The sequence below is a fragment of the Myotis daubentonii genome, chromosome 6 (genome assembly GCF_963259705.1).
Source record: "Myotis daubentonii chromosome 6, mMyoDau2.1, whole genome shotgun sequence".
Classification (NCBI taxonomy): domain Eukaryota; kingdom Metazoa; phylum Chordata; class Mammalia; order Chiroptera; family Vespertilionidae; genus Myotis; species Myotis daubentonii.
In genome coordinates this window covers 26398996-26413607 of record NC_081845.1, presented here as the reverse complement: position 1 = coordinate 26413607, position 14612 = coordinate 26398996, and the positions used below count along the sequence as shown (strand labels likewise).

At 40.0% G+C, this 14612-nt stretch overlaps 1 protein-coding gene and 1 long non-coding RNA gene across 2 annotated transcripts in view; one reads left to right on the top strand and one right to left on the bottom strand.

Moving 5' to 3' along the window:
* ECT2L (epithelial cell transforming 2 like) overlaps positions 1–14612 on the bottom strand; it is a 58821-nt gene that overhangs the window by 23437 nt on the left and 20772 nt on the right. The window contains exons 6-10 of the mRNA XM_059700475.1: positions 12894–13032; positions 11064–11232; positions 7325–7453; positions 3270–3362; positions 1590–1772 (exon numbers count right to left, since the gene is read on the bottom strand). Of these exons, the coding sequence (XP_059556458.1) occupies positions 1590–1772; positions 3270–3362; positions 7325–7453; positions 11064–11232; positions 12894–13032 (713 nt within the window). The remainder of the gene's footprint in view (positions 1–1589; positions 1773–3269; positions 3363–7324; positions 7454–11063; positions 11233–12893; positions 13033–14612) is intronic.
* The window catches only part of LOC132236938 (uncharacterized), a 71914-nt gene continuing 62117 nt past the window's right edge, over positions 4816–14612 (top strand). The window contains exon 1 of the long non-coding RNA XR_009453418.1: positions 4816–5010. This is a non-coding gene — a long non-coding RNA (uncharacterized LOC132236938). The remainder of the gene's footprint in view (positions 5011–14612) is intronic.

Sequence of the window (14612 nt, the reverse complement as noted above, 5' to 3'; positions counted from 1 at the left end):
TCTATTCTACTTCTTATGCTTACATATATCATCAAAAAATACTTCTATCTTTAAAGAGATCATCTTTCTACTTTTATGTATAGTTTTTATATCAAGGAAATACCAGGAAAAATAATTTCTCCCTATTTATTATCTAATAACTATTTGAAAATACTGGTTGAACATCTACTAAATGTGGTAGAGTTAAAACCAAGAAGACAAATCCCTGTTTTAGAGGCATTTATGTAAAGATATATACTGACAATATGTTATATATTGACAGAAAATATCTGCATACTTACTTGTGTTTCCTGCTCTTGCATAGACAGTGACTGTATAAATAGATGTTAAATAAGAAGGAGTGCTGGGGAAGGTAAGGAAAAAAATAAGGATATAGATATCTAAAGACTTGATTTATAGGGTGGTTTATTTAGTTAGATGGGAAGAGTTAGGGGAAAGCCAAACAGGTAAAGATGGAGGGAAAATTCATTTACCCATATGATAAAAAAGTACTTTAGACAATGGACTGATTTTGCCTGGCCAGTGTTCTCAGTGGTTGAGCATCGACCTATGAACCAGGAGATCACGGTTCAATTCCTGGTCAGGGCACATGCCCAGGTTGTGGGCTCGATCCCCTAGTTAGAGGGTGTGCAGGCAGCAGCCGATACATGATTCTCATCATTGATGTTTCTCTCTCTCCCTCTCCCTTCCTCCCTGAAATCAATAAGAAAAAAATTTTTTAAGTTATTTAAAGAATGGATTGCTTTAGGTCAGTGGTTCTCAACCTTCTGGCCTTTAAATACAGTTCCTCATGTTGTGACCCAACCATAAAATTATTTTCGTTGCTATTTCATAACTGTAATGTTGCTACTGTTATGAATCATAATGTAAATATCTGATATACAGGATGGTCTTAGGCGACCCCTGTGAAAGGGTCGTTCAACCGCCAAAGGGGTCGCGACCCACAGGTTGAGAACCTCTGATTTAGGTGAAGATGCAGTTGACATAGGACATTGTTTCCAAAGCCTCTATTGTGATAATTTGATCATGGATATGGGACATAAATGAGAGCTTTAATAATGCCCAACAGGTTCCACAGAAGGCCGTGGAATCCATCACCCAGTTATACGTTTTAAGTAAAAAAATAAATAGAACACAATTGCAGAACAATTTAAGCAATGGGTGCTGTGATTTAAGAGTTGCTTAGCTTTGAGAGCAAATTGCAATGAGAAAAGGACAGAGTTCAATGGCTGAGCAAATAGTGAATTTTGTCTAGGTAAATAATTGACTGACACAGGATTAATAAGATGGTAAAATCTGAAACCAGGAACTAGCTTCAGTGTTTTGAAGATGACTGTAACTATTCATCTTTATATTTAATATTTATTAAGTAAAGTTTAATGTTTATTAGAGAATATTTAATGTTTGTTAAATAATACTTAATGTTTATTTAATACTATTTAATACTTACTAAATAATATTTAATATTTATTCTTAGTGTATATTTGTTATATTTGAAGGAAGATATGAAAAACAAACAGAATAAAGTAGTACTGAAGATGTTTAGGAGTCAACTAGACATCTGCAACAGGAGTAGCAAGAGCCCTCACCTATTATCCTGCCACTGGCGTTCTTCTGCAGCTCCTTGAAGAGAGGTCTGAACTGTTTCCGCACTGATATCAAGGTGTCTTCCAGGAAGTCCATGAGGCTGGACCACGTTTGCAGCTTTGATTCACTGAAGTAGATGGAGGGGGGCGCCCTTTCCTGCTGTTGTCCCAGCCAGTCACTAAGAACTGACATTATTTTCTCCTTTTATTATTGCAGACATAAGCTTGGGTGAAACAATTCTACTTCTTGTTTATAACTGTATTTATATCAAGCTTATTATCCTTTCTCATTACAAAACTAAGATAGTCTGCTTTCAGAGATAAAATTAGAAACTCAAAAAGACTACAATGAATAATAGCAAATGCCTATCTATTCATTGATAGATAAGGTTGTCATTATGTTTGACATTAAAAATTAAATAGCTGCTGGATTTGTGCATCGAGAAGTGAAGTAGGCATCTGAATAAGAACATACTGTTTTATATTTATATCCTCAAAATGAAAATACAGGGAAATCCACTCTGCCTGGCTTCCCCATCATGCCATCCAAAGTCCTCCGTGTCATAGCCAACCCTGTATCTTTCTTACAAGCTGCTATCTCTCTATATATCTCTCCACGACTCTAGTGGGTGCTTATGCAAGTTTCTCTCCTTGAAAACCAGTTACTGAAAGACACAGTGCCGTGTTAAATTTGATTTTCTTTCCTGAATAGACTTGTTTGGCTCTCCTCCCATTATGTTTATTGCTAAACATGTGAAAAATCTATATAACAGTTCTTCTAGATGGGAATAGGAAGAGTAGGGGAAAGAGGATGAACAGGAGGAAAAGGAGACAGAGGAGCAGAAAAGAAGAAAACTTGTTCTGTAAACGACAGTGTCTGCACCCTGCTCTGCTCTGCTAGGGGGATTCCTCTCTCCACGGGGCCAAATATGTTATCATAATATAAACTACAGCTAACAAGTGACTTCTGTTATAAAACTCTATTAAGTCAATGTGCTCTCTGTTACATCATTTCCCGTACAAGTTCCCCAATCATGGCAGCTTTCCCGTCTTCAAAGGCCCCTGGCATTTGAGACCAGAGAACAAATGCTTTATATAGTTTCTGCATCACCCCAAACCTTCTTTGATAAGAGGCTGGGAGTTTTAAAGGGGAGAATGATGAGCAAACAAAGAAATTTGGTTCTCCTGTTGGTCAGCCAATGTTACGTTTTGATCCAATATCTTCAGCTTTCATATCTAACGGGATATTACACACACATTTTTGTGTGTATAATATCATTGACTGTTTTTCCTCTCAGATAATGTTACACCAATGGAACCTGAGCAAGCCTCTTCTTAATCATCTCTTTGTTCATTTTTCCAAATGAAACCATATTAATTATATTTACTAAAAAACTATTCTTTGTACTTATTATGTCTCTAGATCAGCAACTAAACATGTTTGTTTAACTGTTAAAGATGATGTTTTCAACTGAGTTTTACAAATGATGGCTTGAAGCAAATATTTGCAAAAAATAATCCCCTTCTAAGCAAATGACTGAGTGCTGGGAAATGACAGTTTCAGAGAAGGAATGCAAGACAGTTGTTGGCATCAGCCAGAACCAGTATCCTTCAGCGGCGCTTCATCTTTGGTGATCCCCGAGTTAGTGCGTGGGCACGATGGTCAGCCCCATAGACACTTACTGTGTTGGTAAGAGCCAGTTGCAATCCCAGCGGGGGCAGTAAAGAGCGTGCCGGTTAGTTGAGACAGCTGGGAAAGAACTTCTATTCCTGCCTCTGCACAAAAACACTTTCATTAGTTTACTCACAGGTTTTGCCAGGGAACAGTTAAGTGTTACTGAAGAGCACTAATGAGCTGGCCAGGAAAAGCCATAGCAGTTCTTGTTCTCAATTCAGATCCCTCGTGGAATAGTTTATCAGCATGTTACAGTTCACCCCTGAGAGCGGAAGTCCAAACACTTCATTTATGAGGACTGCACAACAGGGTGGAAAAGAGGGCATGAGGTCTGACCTGGGGCTTATTTTCAAGCTGGAATACTCAGGCCACAGACAGAAAGCCTGCATGTATTTTCTAAAATAGCGTGACACCAGGGAGAAGTCTCATTGTAAAGGGGCAGATTTAAACCTGTTAAACACAGAATGGATACAATGGTCAAAGTTTAGCATGGCATTAATTTCACTCCTTCAGTAACCTGTGTAGATGGAAGTATGCTCATTATCTTTATTGCTTTATGGTTTTACAGGGTATATTACACATGTCAAAATTTATCTAATTGTACATATAAATATTGTAAGTCAATTATACCTTAATAAAGCTGTTTTAAAATTTTAACAATGCTCCCAAAAGATGAATTTTAGGTGTTTGGCTTATGAAGTAACTGGGAGAGTGACAACATCTTAAATGAGGAATCCTGGGGAGGAGGAGGTCTGGTGCTGAAGAGGCAACCAGGAGTTTGTGTTAACTTTAGGAGCTAGCAGAAATGCACACTATGAAGATAGCAAGTGGGAGCTAGATATGAGTCTGCAGCTCAGAGATATCAGAGCTGGAAGCATAAATTTGGGAGTGTCCAGCATATATACTGAATTTAGAGTCTTAGGAATAGATGAGACTGCCTAGGAAACAGGTGTAGTCATGGAGAAGGAGAGCCCAGATCTAGCCCTGGGCACATTTAAAGGTCTTGCTGAGGAGGAGAAGCCAACAGAGGAGAATGAGAAGGAGCTGCGGCTGAGGCAGGGGGACAACAAGGAGAGCGTGGTATTAGGGAAATCGAGAGAAGAAGGAGAGTTTCAGGAGTGTCCATCTGCATCAAGTGCTGCTGAGAAGTCAAAGCAAAGAGGATAGAGAAGGGACCACTGGATTTGGGCACATGGAAGTTATTTTCTTTCGAAAGCAATTTCAGTAGAGATAGACGACTTGTAGGAGCTTGAGGAGCGAATGACAGGTGAGGAAGGTAGAGGCAGTCAGCATAGAACAATGGTTCTCAAAGTGTGGCCCTTAGATCAGCAGCAGCAGCAGCACCTGGGAACGTGTTAGAAATGAAAATTCTCAGGCCCCATCCCAGACTTACTGAATCAGACACGCTAGGGTGGGGCCCAGCAATGTGTATTTTAACAAGACCTTTAAATGGTTAAAAAACACACTAAAGTGTGAGAACCACTGGTATAGTCGATTCAAAATGTGGTGAGGAAAAGTTTATGATCTCTCCTCCCTTTTTTTAGGACAGAGTTACTACAGGTGTTCCTGATTTAATATGAATGATCCAATAAAGACAGAGGATTGAGGCTACACAAGAAGACTGAAGCATGGAAGTGAAGTCAGAAGGTGAAAGGCGGTGGGATACAGTGTCTAAGTGGAGTAGTCAAACTTTGATATGAACAGGGGTGCTTCTTCCGTCGTCAACAGAAGGGAAGACAGAGAATGAAGGTAAGAGGCAAGTAGGTGGTGGATTTGGAGTTGGGAGGGAAATTAGGGCGCTTTCTTAGGGAAGTCGAAGGTGAGGTCAACAGCTGAGAGAGTGTTGTTGGAAAGCTTGACTAGGGAGGAGAAGGGATGTAATAAATAGTCATTTCAAAGAGTAGAAGAATGAATTTACCAGGAAATGTGGTAGGATTGTGATATTTATGCCATTAAATAAAGTTAGATCTATACAAACAGGTGTGTTCCTTTTTCCAGCAGTCTTCAGCTGTCTCCGTGCAGGCAGGCATAGATTTTGCAGATGGCTGTGTTTTAACCAGCACTGGGATTTAGCCAAATGGTGGGGATTTTGCCAGGAAAAAGACAAAGAGGTTCAGAGTCTTTGCAAGATAGTACTGTAATAATAAGCCATTAAATCCAAGTTTAACAAGGAAGAAACCAAGCACAGAAGCATAATGATGGAGACTGAAAATGTGGGAGTATGGATTGGAGGTCTTCAGGCAAAAAATCGATAAAGAATGGGAATACTTGGTACATGATTTGGAAGTGGGACTCAGAGAGACATATGCTTGAAATCCAAGATATTACAGGTGACACCGCTACCAGGGATGACAAGCTCAAGAATGATGCCTGAGGTGAGGGAAAGAGGTTTTTTGGGCTGAGAAGCCAGGGATAGACGACTTGTAGGAGCTTGAGGAGCGAATGACAGGTGAGGAAGGTAGAGGCAGTCAGCACAGAACAATGGTTCTCAAAGAGAAGCCAGGGTCTTCTGACTGAACCAGGGTCTTAAGCAGTGGTTTTCAACCTTGGCTGCACATTAGAATCACCTGGGGATCTTTTTAAAATCCTGATTTCTGGGCCTCATCCTCCGGAAATTCTGTTTCTTTGTTACTAATGTTGTGGCCCCACCCCATACCAAAGAAACAGAATTTCCGGAGGATGAGGCCCAGAAATCAGAATTTATAAAAGATTCCCAGGTGATTCTAATGTGCAGCCAAGGTTGAGAACCATTGGTCTTAAGGGTTCATCCAAGTGGAAATTACATTTGACAAGAAATTTAGGGATGGCTTTAGGGCCCAGAATAGTGGTGGAAAATCTAGTGTTTGAGTGCCATTAAATTTCACTTGAGACAGTTTTTATGTCACAAAACTATTGTTCTTTTCCTCTTTTGCCTTTGTTGTCTGCCTTTCAATATTATACTTTCCTGCATCCTTTTTTTCTCCTTCTACTCCAACGAGAAAATTGGCTTTGTTCTCATTATAAAAGAAGGTAATACTAGTTTATTACAGAAAATAGAGGCAAATAAGATAAAAGAAAATGTATAGATTCTGTTAATATTTTGCTATATTTCTGCATAGATTTTTCTATGCATAGTTGAGATTATATAATTGTAATAACTGTAAAAAAATTTTGTACAATAACTTGTATTTCATTTTCTTTTAAACCCCTTCACCTCCTTTGGTTTTTATCCTTTCCCCTGGTTGAAGCTTGACAGTGAAACTTGAAAATTAAGAACTTTAAAAACACACAATTCTCTAAAGAATGGGTAATAAGAAACAGTATGAGAAAATTTAATTTCACACTCCCTCTCCCCTGTTCTGCTTAGTAAACAAACAAACAAACCCAGTGCCCATGAATGCAGAGCTTTTATTTAACAGATAACCCAAAAGTGAATTTAATTTAATGTTTCAAAATTTCCCTTCAAGTACTGAAATCCACTTTGATACTAGATAAGTACGCACTTAAACTTATATCAGCAACCATGCTCACCTTCACAAAGCACTTCACTGTTTCTAGTATTCTAATATTAGGTATTTATATTATTATGTATTTGTGTAATTGAAGTTTCTGTTATTTGGGTATTCACAAGTCCTATAAGGTAAGGTGCTACTACCCTAACACTCATAGGAGGAAATGGAGGTTCACAAACTTGCCTAAGGCCACACAGCTGAAGTGGGCTGAGTGGGGTTCCAGTCCAGGTCCTTCTCACCAAGTTCAGGCTTACGCATCCCGGGTTCAGAAACAGCAGGGAAAGCTCTCTCAGATTTCCGTGCTGGTCAGGCCCTTTCCTCTGTGTTGTGCAGGCTGATTTTACTGTGTTTTCCAGAAGAAATAGAAATAATGTTCCTGGCTGGCTCTTGTCACTAGTGGCTTTATTTCTACAGGAACAGGTTACTCTGACTGCTCACCCCAATGCCCATTTCCCCTAAGTCCCCAAGTATATGATGTATAAAGCAAAAAAGAAATAAAGAGTAAGTGTGACAGAATCATTTGAACAAATATCATCATAAAGTAGGCATGACCACGACCTTTCAAAACTGACCGGATGCTCCCAGTGGTACAAAGAGGTCCACGTGACCCCCTCCTTCTTTAGGGGCCACGAAGCTTCCTAATTTCTCCCAGAAGTCTCTCACATCAGGCCTCAATACATTTTTAATACCAATTTTATAGCCTGAGGAAAAAATCGAAAAGTCACATCAATTTGTAACACTATCGTGAACAGAAAGAAACTCTCAGCAGTTTGTGAAAACGGAACCACAATTGAAAAAGCCAACCTCTGCTCCTAAGACCAAGATCCGTATGGCACCTCTGCTTCAACGCCATGCCATGCTAAGGCCCCCAAAGGTACCGCTGGACTTCAGCGTGGCCTCGGTCTCCTTCACATTCTGGATTTATTGGACACTGTGCACTGTGTTTAGGATGTTGTTTCTGCCTCCACTGTGTAGCGGTGTGAGTTACCAGGCTCACAACAGGGTTGAGAATGGATGGCCAGTCAAGTCCTGGGATTTTACAACCAAGTTCCAAAGTAGAAATGTTTCCCACAGTTGTCAATCAAAAAATAAATTGTTCAGCCCTACCCAGTTTGGCTCAAAGAATAGAGCATTGGCCTGCAGACCGAAGGGTCCTGAGTTCAATTTCAGTCTAGGGCACGTACTTTGGTTGCAGGCTCCTCCCTGGCCCAGACTCTGGTTGGGACGCCTGCAGGAGGCAACCAATCTATGTGTTTCTCTCACATCTATATTTCTCTCTGTCTTTCCCTCTCTTTTCCACTCTTTCTAAAAATCAATGGAAAAATATCCTCAGGTGAGGATTTAAAAAGATAATTTAAAAAAAAAATTGTTCCAAGCAGAAGTAATGCTCCAGGAGATGGAGCCCCCTCCCTAGGAATCTGTGTGATGACTCAGCTAAACTGAGTGTGTCTGGACCCATTTCTGAACCAGTTCTGGAGACTCTGCATTCCCGAACCCCGGAAACATAATGCAAATCAAGTCAGTCACGGGAATCCTGACGTCTAAATACGTAAGGAAAGGTCCTCTTCAGGTGACTGGACTAAGAGATGTCATTCTATTGTTTTTAAGGCAAAAGCTTTTGAGAAAACATCACAATTATATAAAAGGAAACTTTAGTTTTCTGAGGTATTTTTGTTATTGTTACTATTCCTTTAATAAGAGAAAACAAAGAAAAGCAGAGTTTGGAAACTTTTCTCACCTGGAGAACAAACAAAGCTGAGATCAGGAAACCCCACCAGGCTCTTATGCTCCCTAGGAGGTGAACCAACTACCACAGTGTAAACTTGCACTTGCTGCTTCTCCACCATTTAGAGCAGCCGTGGGCAAACTACAGCCCGCGGGCCAGGTCCGGCCCGTTTGAAATGAATAAAACTAAAAAAAAAAAAAGACTGTACCCTTTTATGTAATGATGTTTACTTTGAATTTATATTAGTTCACACAAACACTCCATCCATGCTTTGGTTCCGGTCCTCCGGTCCAGTTTAAGAACCCATTGTGGCCCTCGAGTCAAAAAGTTTGCCCACCCCTGATTTAGAGAGAAGCCACCATGTAATTAATCATAAATTTAAACGCCAAATAGCATCTGTGCTCTACTGTTGGGGGCATAAAAGTTTAATGTGGAACACAACTTGCTTCAGGCACAGGTAAACTAAATAAGAAAAGCCAAAAATAAGGTGAAACTGATCCAAAAGCAGTTAGTTTTTGCTAATAATACAATTCAGTGAAACTATTCCAAGTTGTTGAGTTCCAGCGCAGAGATGGCAGTTTGATGGGTGATTCAGGGACTCACTCTGCCATCTAGTGAGATCCCTGCCAGCTGGATCCTTGGCCATCTCCTTCCCTCATCCCACAGAGATGGAAGATTCCAAGTTAGCAAAACTTAAAACAATTCTATTTTAGGTATAAGCAAGGAAAGATGCGAGTTATAGTATGAGAAAGAATAGAAACTAAAAGTTTATTTCTAAAACATTTATCATCTCCTTCCCCCCCAAAAAAAGGTAACTATTAAAGTTTTTAAAAGATGGCTCATAACAAGTTAATGCTATCAGCCAATCCCTTCCTTTGTGGCATAGCCATTGGAAGTATAATGAATGCTGTGAGTGCACACCAATGTATAGGTCTTGGTTATTTGCTATTATTAAAATTGCTTAACTTTCATCAAACTGAAAAATTTTGTTCAAGTGATATAATCAACAGAGTAAAAGGTACCTTAAAAAATGGAAGAAAATATTTGCAAGTTATATATCTGATAAGGGGTTAATATTCAGACTATTTAAGAATGCCTACAACTCAATAACAAAAAATCAAAGAACCAAATTAAAAAATGGGCAAAGGCTTAAATAGACATTTCTCTAAAGAACTTATACAAATGACCAACAAGCATATGAAAAGATGCTCAACATCATCAGAGAAATGCAAATCAAAGCCACAATAGATATTATCTCATACCCATTAGGATGGCTACTATGAAAAAAAACAAACAAACACAGAAAATAACAAGTGTTGGTAAGGATGTAAAGAAATTCAAACCCTTGTGCACTGTTGATGGGATTGTAAAGTGGTGTAGGCACTATGAAAAACAGCATAATGTTTTTTCAAAAAATTAAAAATTGAACTACCATATATCCACCAATTTCACTTCTGGGTATATATAAAGGAATTAAAAACAGGATCTCTAAGATATATTTGTGTACTTATATTCTTTTTTAAAAATATATTTTATTGATTTTTTTACAGAGAGGAAGGGAGAGGGATAGAGAGTTAGAAACATCGATGAGAGAGAAACATCGATCAGCTGCCTTCTGCACACCCCCTACTGGGGATGTGCCCGCAACCAAGGTACATGCCCTTGACTGGAATCAAACCTGGGACCTTTGAGTCCGCAGGCCGACGCTCTATCCAGTGAGCCAGACCGGTCAGGGCTTTTTTTTTTTTTTTTAATATATTTTATTGATTTTCTACAGGGAGGAAGGGAGAGGGATAGAGAATTAGAAACATCGACAGGCTGCCTCCTGCACACTCCCCACTGGGGATGTGCCTGCAACCAAGGTACATGCCCTTGACCAGAATCGAACCTGGGACCCTTCAGTCTGCAGGCCGACGCTCTATGCACTGAGCCAAACTGGTTAGGGCCGTATTTATATTCTTAACAGCACTATTCACTATAGCCAAGAGGGGGAAGCAACCCAAGCGTTCATCAATGAATGAATAAACCACATGTGGTTATGGGTACAGTAGAATATTATTCAGCCTTACAAAATAAAAAGGAAGAAACTTGTGTTACATGCTATAATAGGGGTGAACCTTGAAGACATTATGTTAAATGAAATAGCCAGTCACAAAAAGTAACTGTATGATTCTAGTTATATGAGATGTCTAAAATAGTCACACAGGAACAGGAAGTTGGAGAGTAATGCCTAGAGGCTCAGGGGAGGGGGGAAAGGGAGTTGTTGTTTAATGGTGTAATGGTTAATTTAACCTGTCACTTTCCCCAGAAATTTGGTCCAGCATTAATCTGGGTGTGTTTGTGAGGGTGATTTGGGGTGACATTAACATCTGAATAGATAGACCGAGTAAAACAGATTCCCTAGTGTGGGTGGGCCTCATTAAATCAGTGGAAGGCCTGAATAGAACTCCTGCCTGATTTCTCTGAGCTGGGTTATCAACCTTCTTAACAAACTGGAATTTCAATGGTACTCTAAAGGTCATACACTGACTGGGACAAATACCACACCCGTGTAAAGTGGGTTGTTCTTTCCAACCCCACATTACCTTGGAGTAAGTTGATTTCCCTGCTATTTCCATCGCTGAATATTCCCATGCTCTGTGCCTTTTGCCCACCCAGGGCTCTATCTGTGAGATACAGCAGGCTCTCCAAGGTCATGCCACTGTGTTCGTACACCACAGAAATGACGCCTGCCTTAACACTGTCCACCACCATCTAGAAAATAAAACCGAAGCTGTAGAAACCAAAGCCCATTACTTTAGACTATCACTAATGAAAGGAATTTAATGAATTTGTAATCTGTGATTTGTAAAGACTTTTTTTCAGAAATTATGGAAAGAGAACGATAAGCTTTCTTCTTCACTGGAATTTTAAAAAAATATTTCTTTTCTAATTATAAGAGGAGAAAATTATATACATTTGTAGCTCCAGCACTCAGAGATAAATTCTATTAAAAGTTATTTTCTCCCACTCAGACACAGAGACATATATACAACAACTTTTAAAAAATAATAAAATTGAGATCGTTCAATTTTGCAACAGACCTCTTAGGTTTTGTTTTCTTCTAAGTTGTGAATTTTTTTTTAAATAGAGAGGAAGGGAGAGAGATAGAGAGATAGAAACATCAATGAGTAAGAATTATTGATCAACTGCTCCTGCATGCCCCCTACTGGGGATCAAGCAAGTAACCTGGGCATGTGACCTCTTTGTTCCTAGGTCAACATTCAACCACTGGGCCACACTGGCCAGGCTGAATTTTTGAATTATAAATATTTTCTATTTAAACAAAAATTTAAAACACTGTTCCTTGAATTCAACTAACGAATAAACTTTTCATTGTGATTAAGTTTTATTAGGAGCAGACAGGTCAAAAAGTCATTGAAGTCATTGATTTTTCTTTCTCAAACCTCATGCCACTTTCTGGAGGTCACAGTTCAACAGAATAGAGAATTACCACATGGTTACACTCTATTTTTTACCTAACCCCCTTTATATTGATAATCAAATAAGTAATTATGACAGTCTTTTATAAAGAAGACAAATAGGAGGATGGACTTACTTCATACCTGCTTATTCACCCATACCCTGTCACCAATTATCCTCTGCACACGCAGCATGACGCACTTCTAAACAATTAGGGAAACTATCTGTGGCCCATGTGGAGATCAAAACTCTGACCTTGCTTCCATGTGGACATGCTAAGCGAGCCACTGTGAATGACCAAGGTCAACTCCTAGATGCCCAGAGATAGATGTGATTTCATATCTTGAAAATAAACATTTTGTTGTAAATAGAAATTTTATTGAAAAACTTTAAGTAGGCCAATGGATATAACCTACTAAATGTTATCGCTTACATATATCCTGTGTGTGTATTAATGTATATGTATACTTCCTTTATTTGTCTTATTCATATTAAAATCAAAATATATAACTTCATTATAGAAAGAGCATATTTAATTTAATGACACCCTCATTAAATAGATCGCAAAATAGGATTTCTGACATTATTTTTTTGAGAGATGGTGGGTACATATTATTAAATTCCTTGGTATTCCAAAGAAGTTTTAAAATAATCTGTAATAACCTTGCTCTTTTGTGGTTTAAGTGCAACAAATTCAATTCAGTAAGACTTTATTGGATACCTACTAATACAAGGCAGGTTAGGCCTTTAAAAAAATAATTTTAATTTATGGTTATCTTTACTGCTTCTCATTTTTAAAACTGTTTTGGGTCTGTAAATTTCCACTTAGATCAGACCAATTTTCTTTTAGATGAACCATTTTCACACACACGGTGGCCAAAAGATTGCCGTACAATTTCTAATGTCAGTGAAAAAACTTGATTCCGGAAAGGCTTGGCCTTCTAGCCCTATACCTCATGCGCAGGAATCCGAGATGATATTAATATGAAGTGTGTCTGGAAAGCATGTGAAGGGCTGTCATCATTTTTTAAAACTCCACGCCAACTTTTCTTTGATAATGAAGGGTAGGAATGTCTTCCAAAAACATGACTTCTGTAGGGGGGAAGGGGAAATAAGTGAGGTTCTCATTTTCTCTCACTTTTTAAAAATATTTTTAAAAAATGTTTATTGATTTCTAGAGAGAGGAAGGGAAAGAGAGAAACATCGCATGCGCCTGTCCGGGGTTGAGTCCGCAAGCCTAGGTATGTGCCCCGCCAGGGAATCAGACCAGCCATCCCTTGGTGTGGGAATGACGCTCCAACCAACTGAGCCACCCTGGCCGGGCTCATGTTCTCTTCATTTGATTTTGATAATATGTCCTCTGTGGTCATCAGTGATATTGTACACAAGGCAAGTGGCCTCAGCACTTCCGTTTCTCCCTGTAGTTTGGGGACAGAAGCAAATGGGTCTCCTGGGCAGGTTGGGGCCAAAGCTGCTCTCTAGGCCTCCCTCCCTCCATCTGTGGGATGCCAGAAAGTTCTCTTGCAGCTTAGCTTTCGTGGGGCTCTGAACATGAAGGTAGTGGCTTACTTAGGGGTTCAAGACGACATTTTGAAAAGGGACAGCAGGGAGATTTTATATTTCCTCGGTCATCCAGGCCTCATGGTTTTCCGAGTGACATCTCCATTCTCTCCACTCACTCCCACCCCCACATTACCACTGGGATATGCTTAAGCCCTACAACAAATTTCTGCAAAAAAAGGATATTTTTGCTCAATAACTTTATATGGAAAATATACTATATCCACCATACAGCCTCTTCATAGAAAGCTTGCTAAAGACCATTGTTATATATTACTCTCTTCAGAAAGCATGCTAAAGACCACTGTTACCCTAGCCCAGTGGTCGGCAAACTGCGGCTTGGCAAACCGCAGCTCACGAGCCACATGAGGCTCTTTGGCCCCTTGAGTGTGGCTCTTCCACAAAATACCGACTTCTGCGCATGGGCCACGAAGTTTCAATTGCACTGTACGTGTGCACCCGCGCGTGGTATTTTGTGGAAGAGCCACACTCAAGGGGCCAAAGAGCCGCATGTGGCTTGCGAGCCGCGGTTTGCCAACCACAGCCCCAGCCCAATGGTCAGAAAACTCATTAGTCAACAGAGCCAAATATCAACAGTACAACGATTGAAATTTCTTTTGAGAGCCAAATACCTGCAGGATTTGCAGCTGGTTGGAAAAATACAGGTAACTTTATGCTTTGAGTATGTACTTTTGTCACAAATGCGTGATTTGCGGACACGACTGGCACTAACCACTGCACATGAGACTGCTGACTGTCTGGCTCACTCAACTTGTGCATGAATCGCGCATGCCTCCCCCGCGCTGCATATCCCGTGGCCCGACCGACACCCCCCACTTCTTCTAACGCCACTTCTTCAAAATAGACTCTCCCAGGCCGAAAACCGACTTCTGCGCATGGGCCACGAAGTTTCAATCACACTGTACGTGCATGCCCGCACGTGGTATTTTGTGGAAGAGCCACACTCAAGGGGCCAAAGAGCCACATGTGGCTCGCGAGCCGTGGTTTGCCGACCACTGTCCCAGCCGATTTGGCTCAGTGAATAGAGTGTCGGCCCTGGGACTGAATGGTCCTGGGTTCAAATCCAGTCAAAGGCATGTACCTGAGTTGCA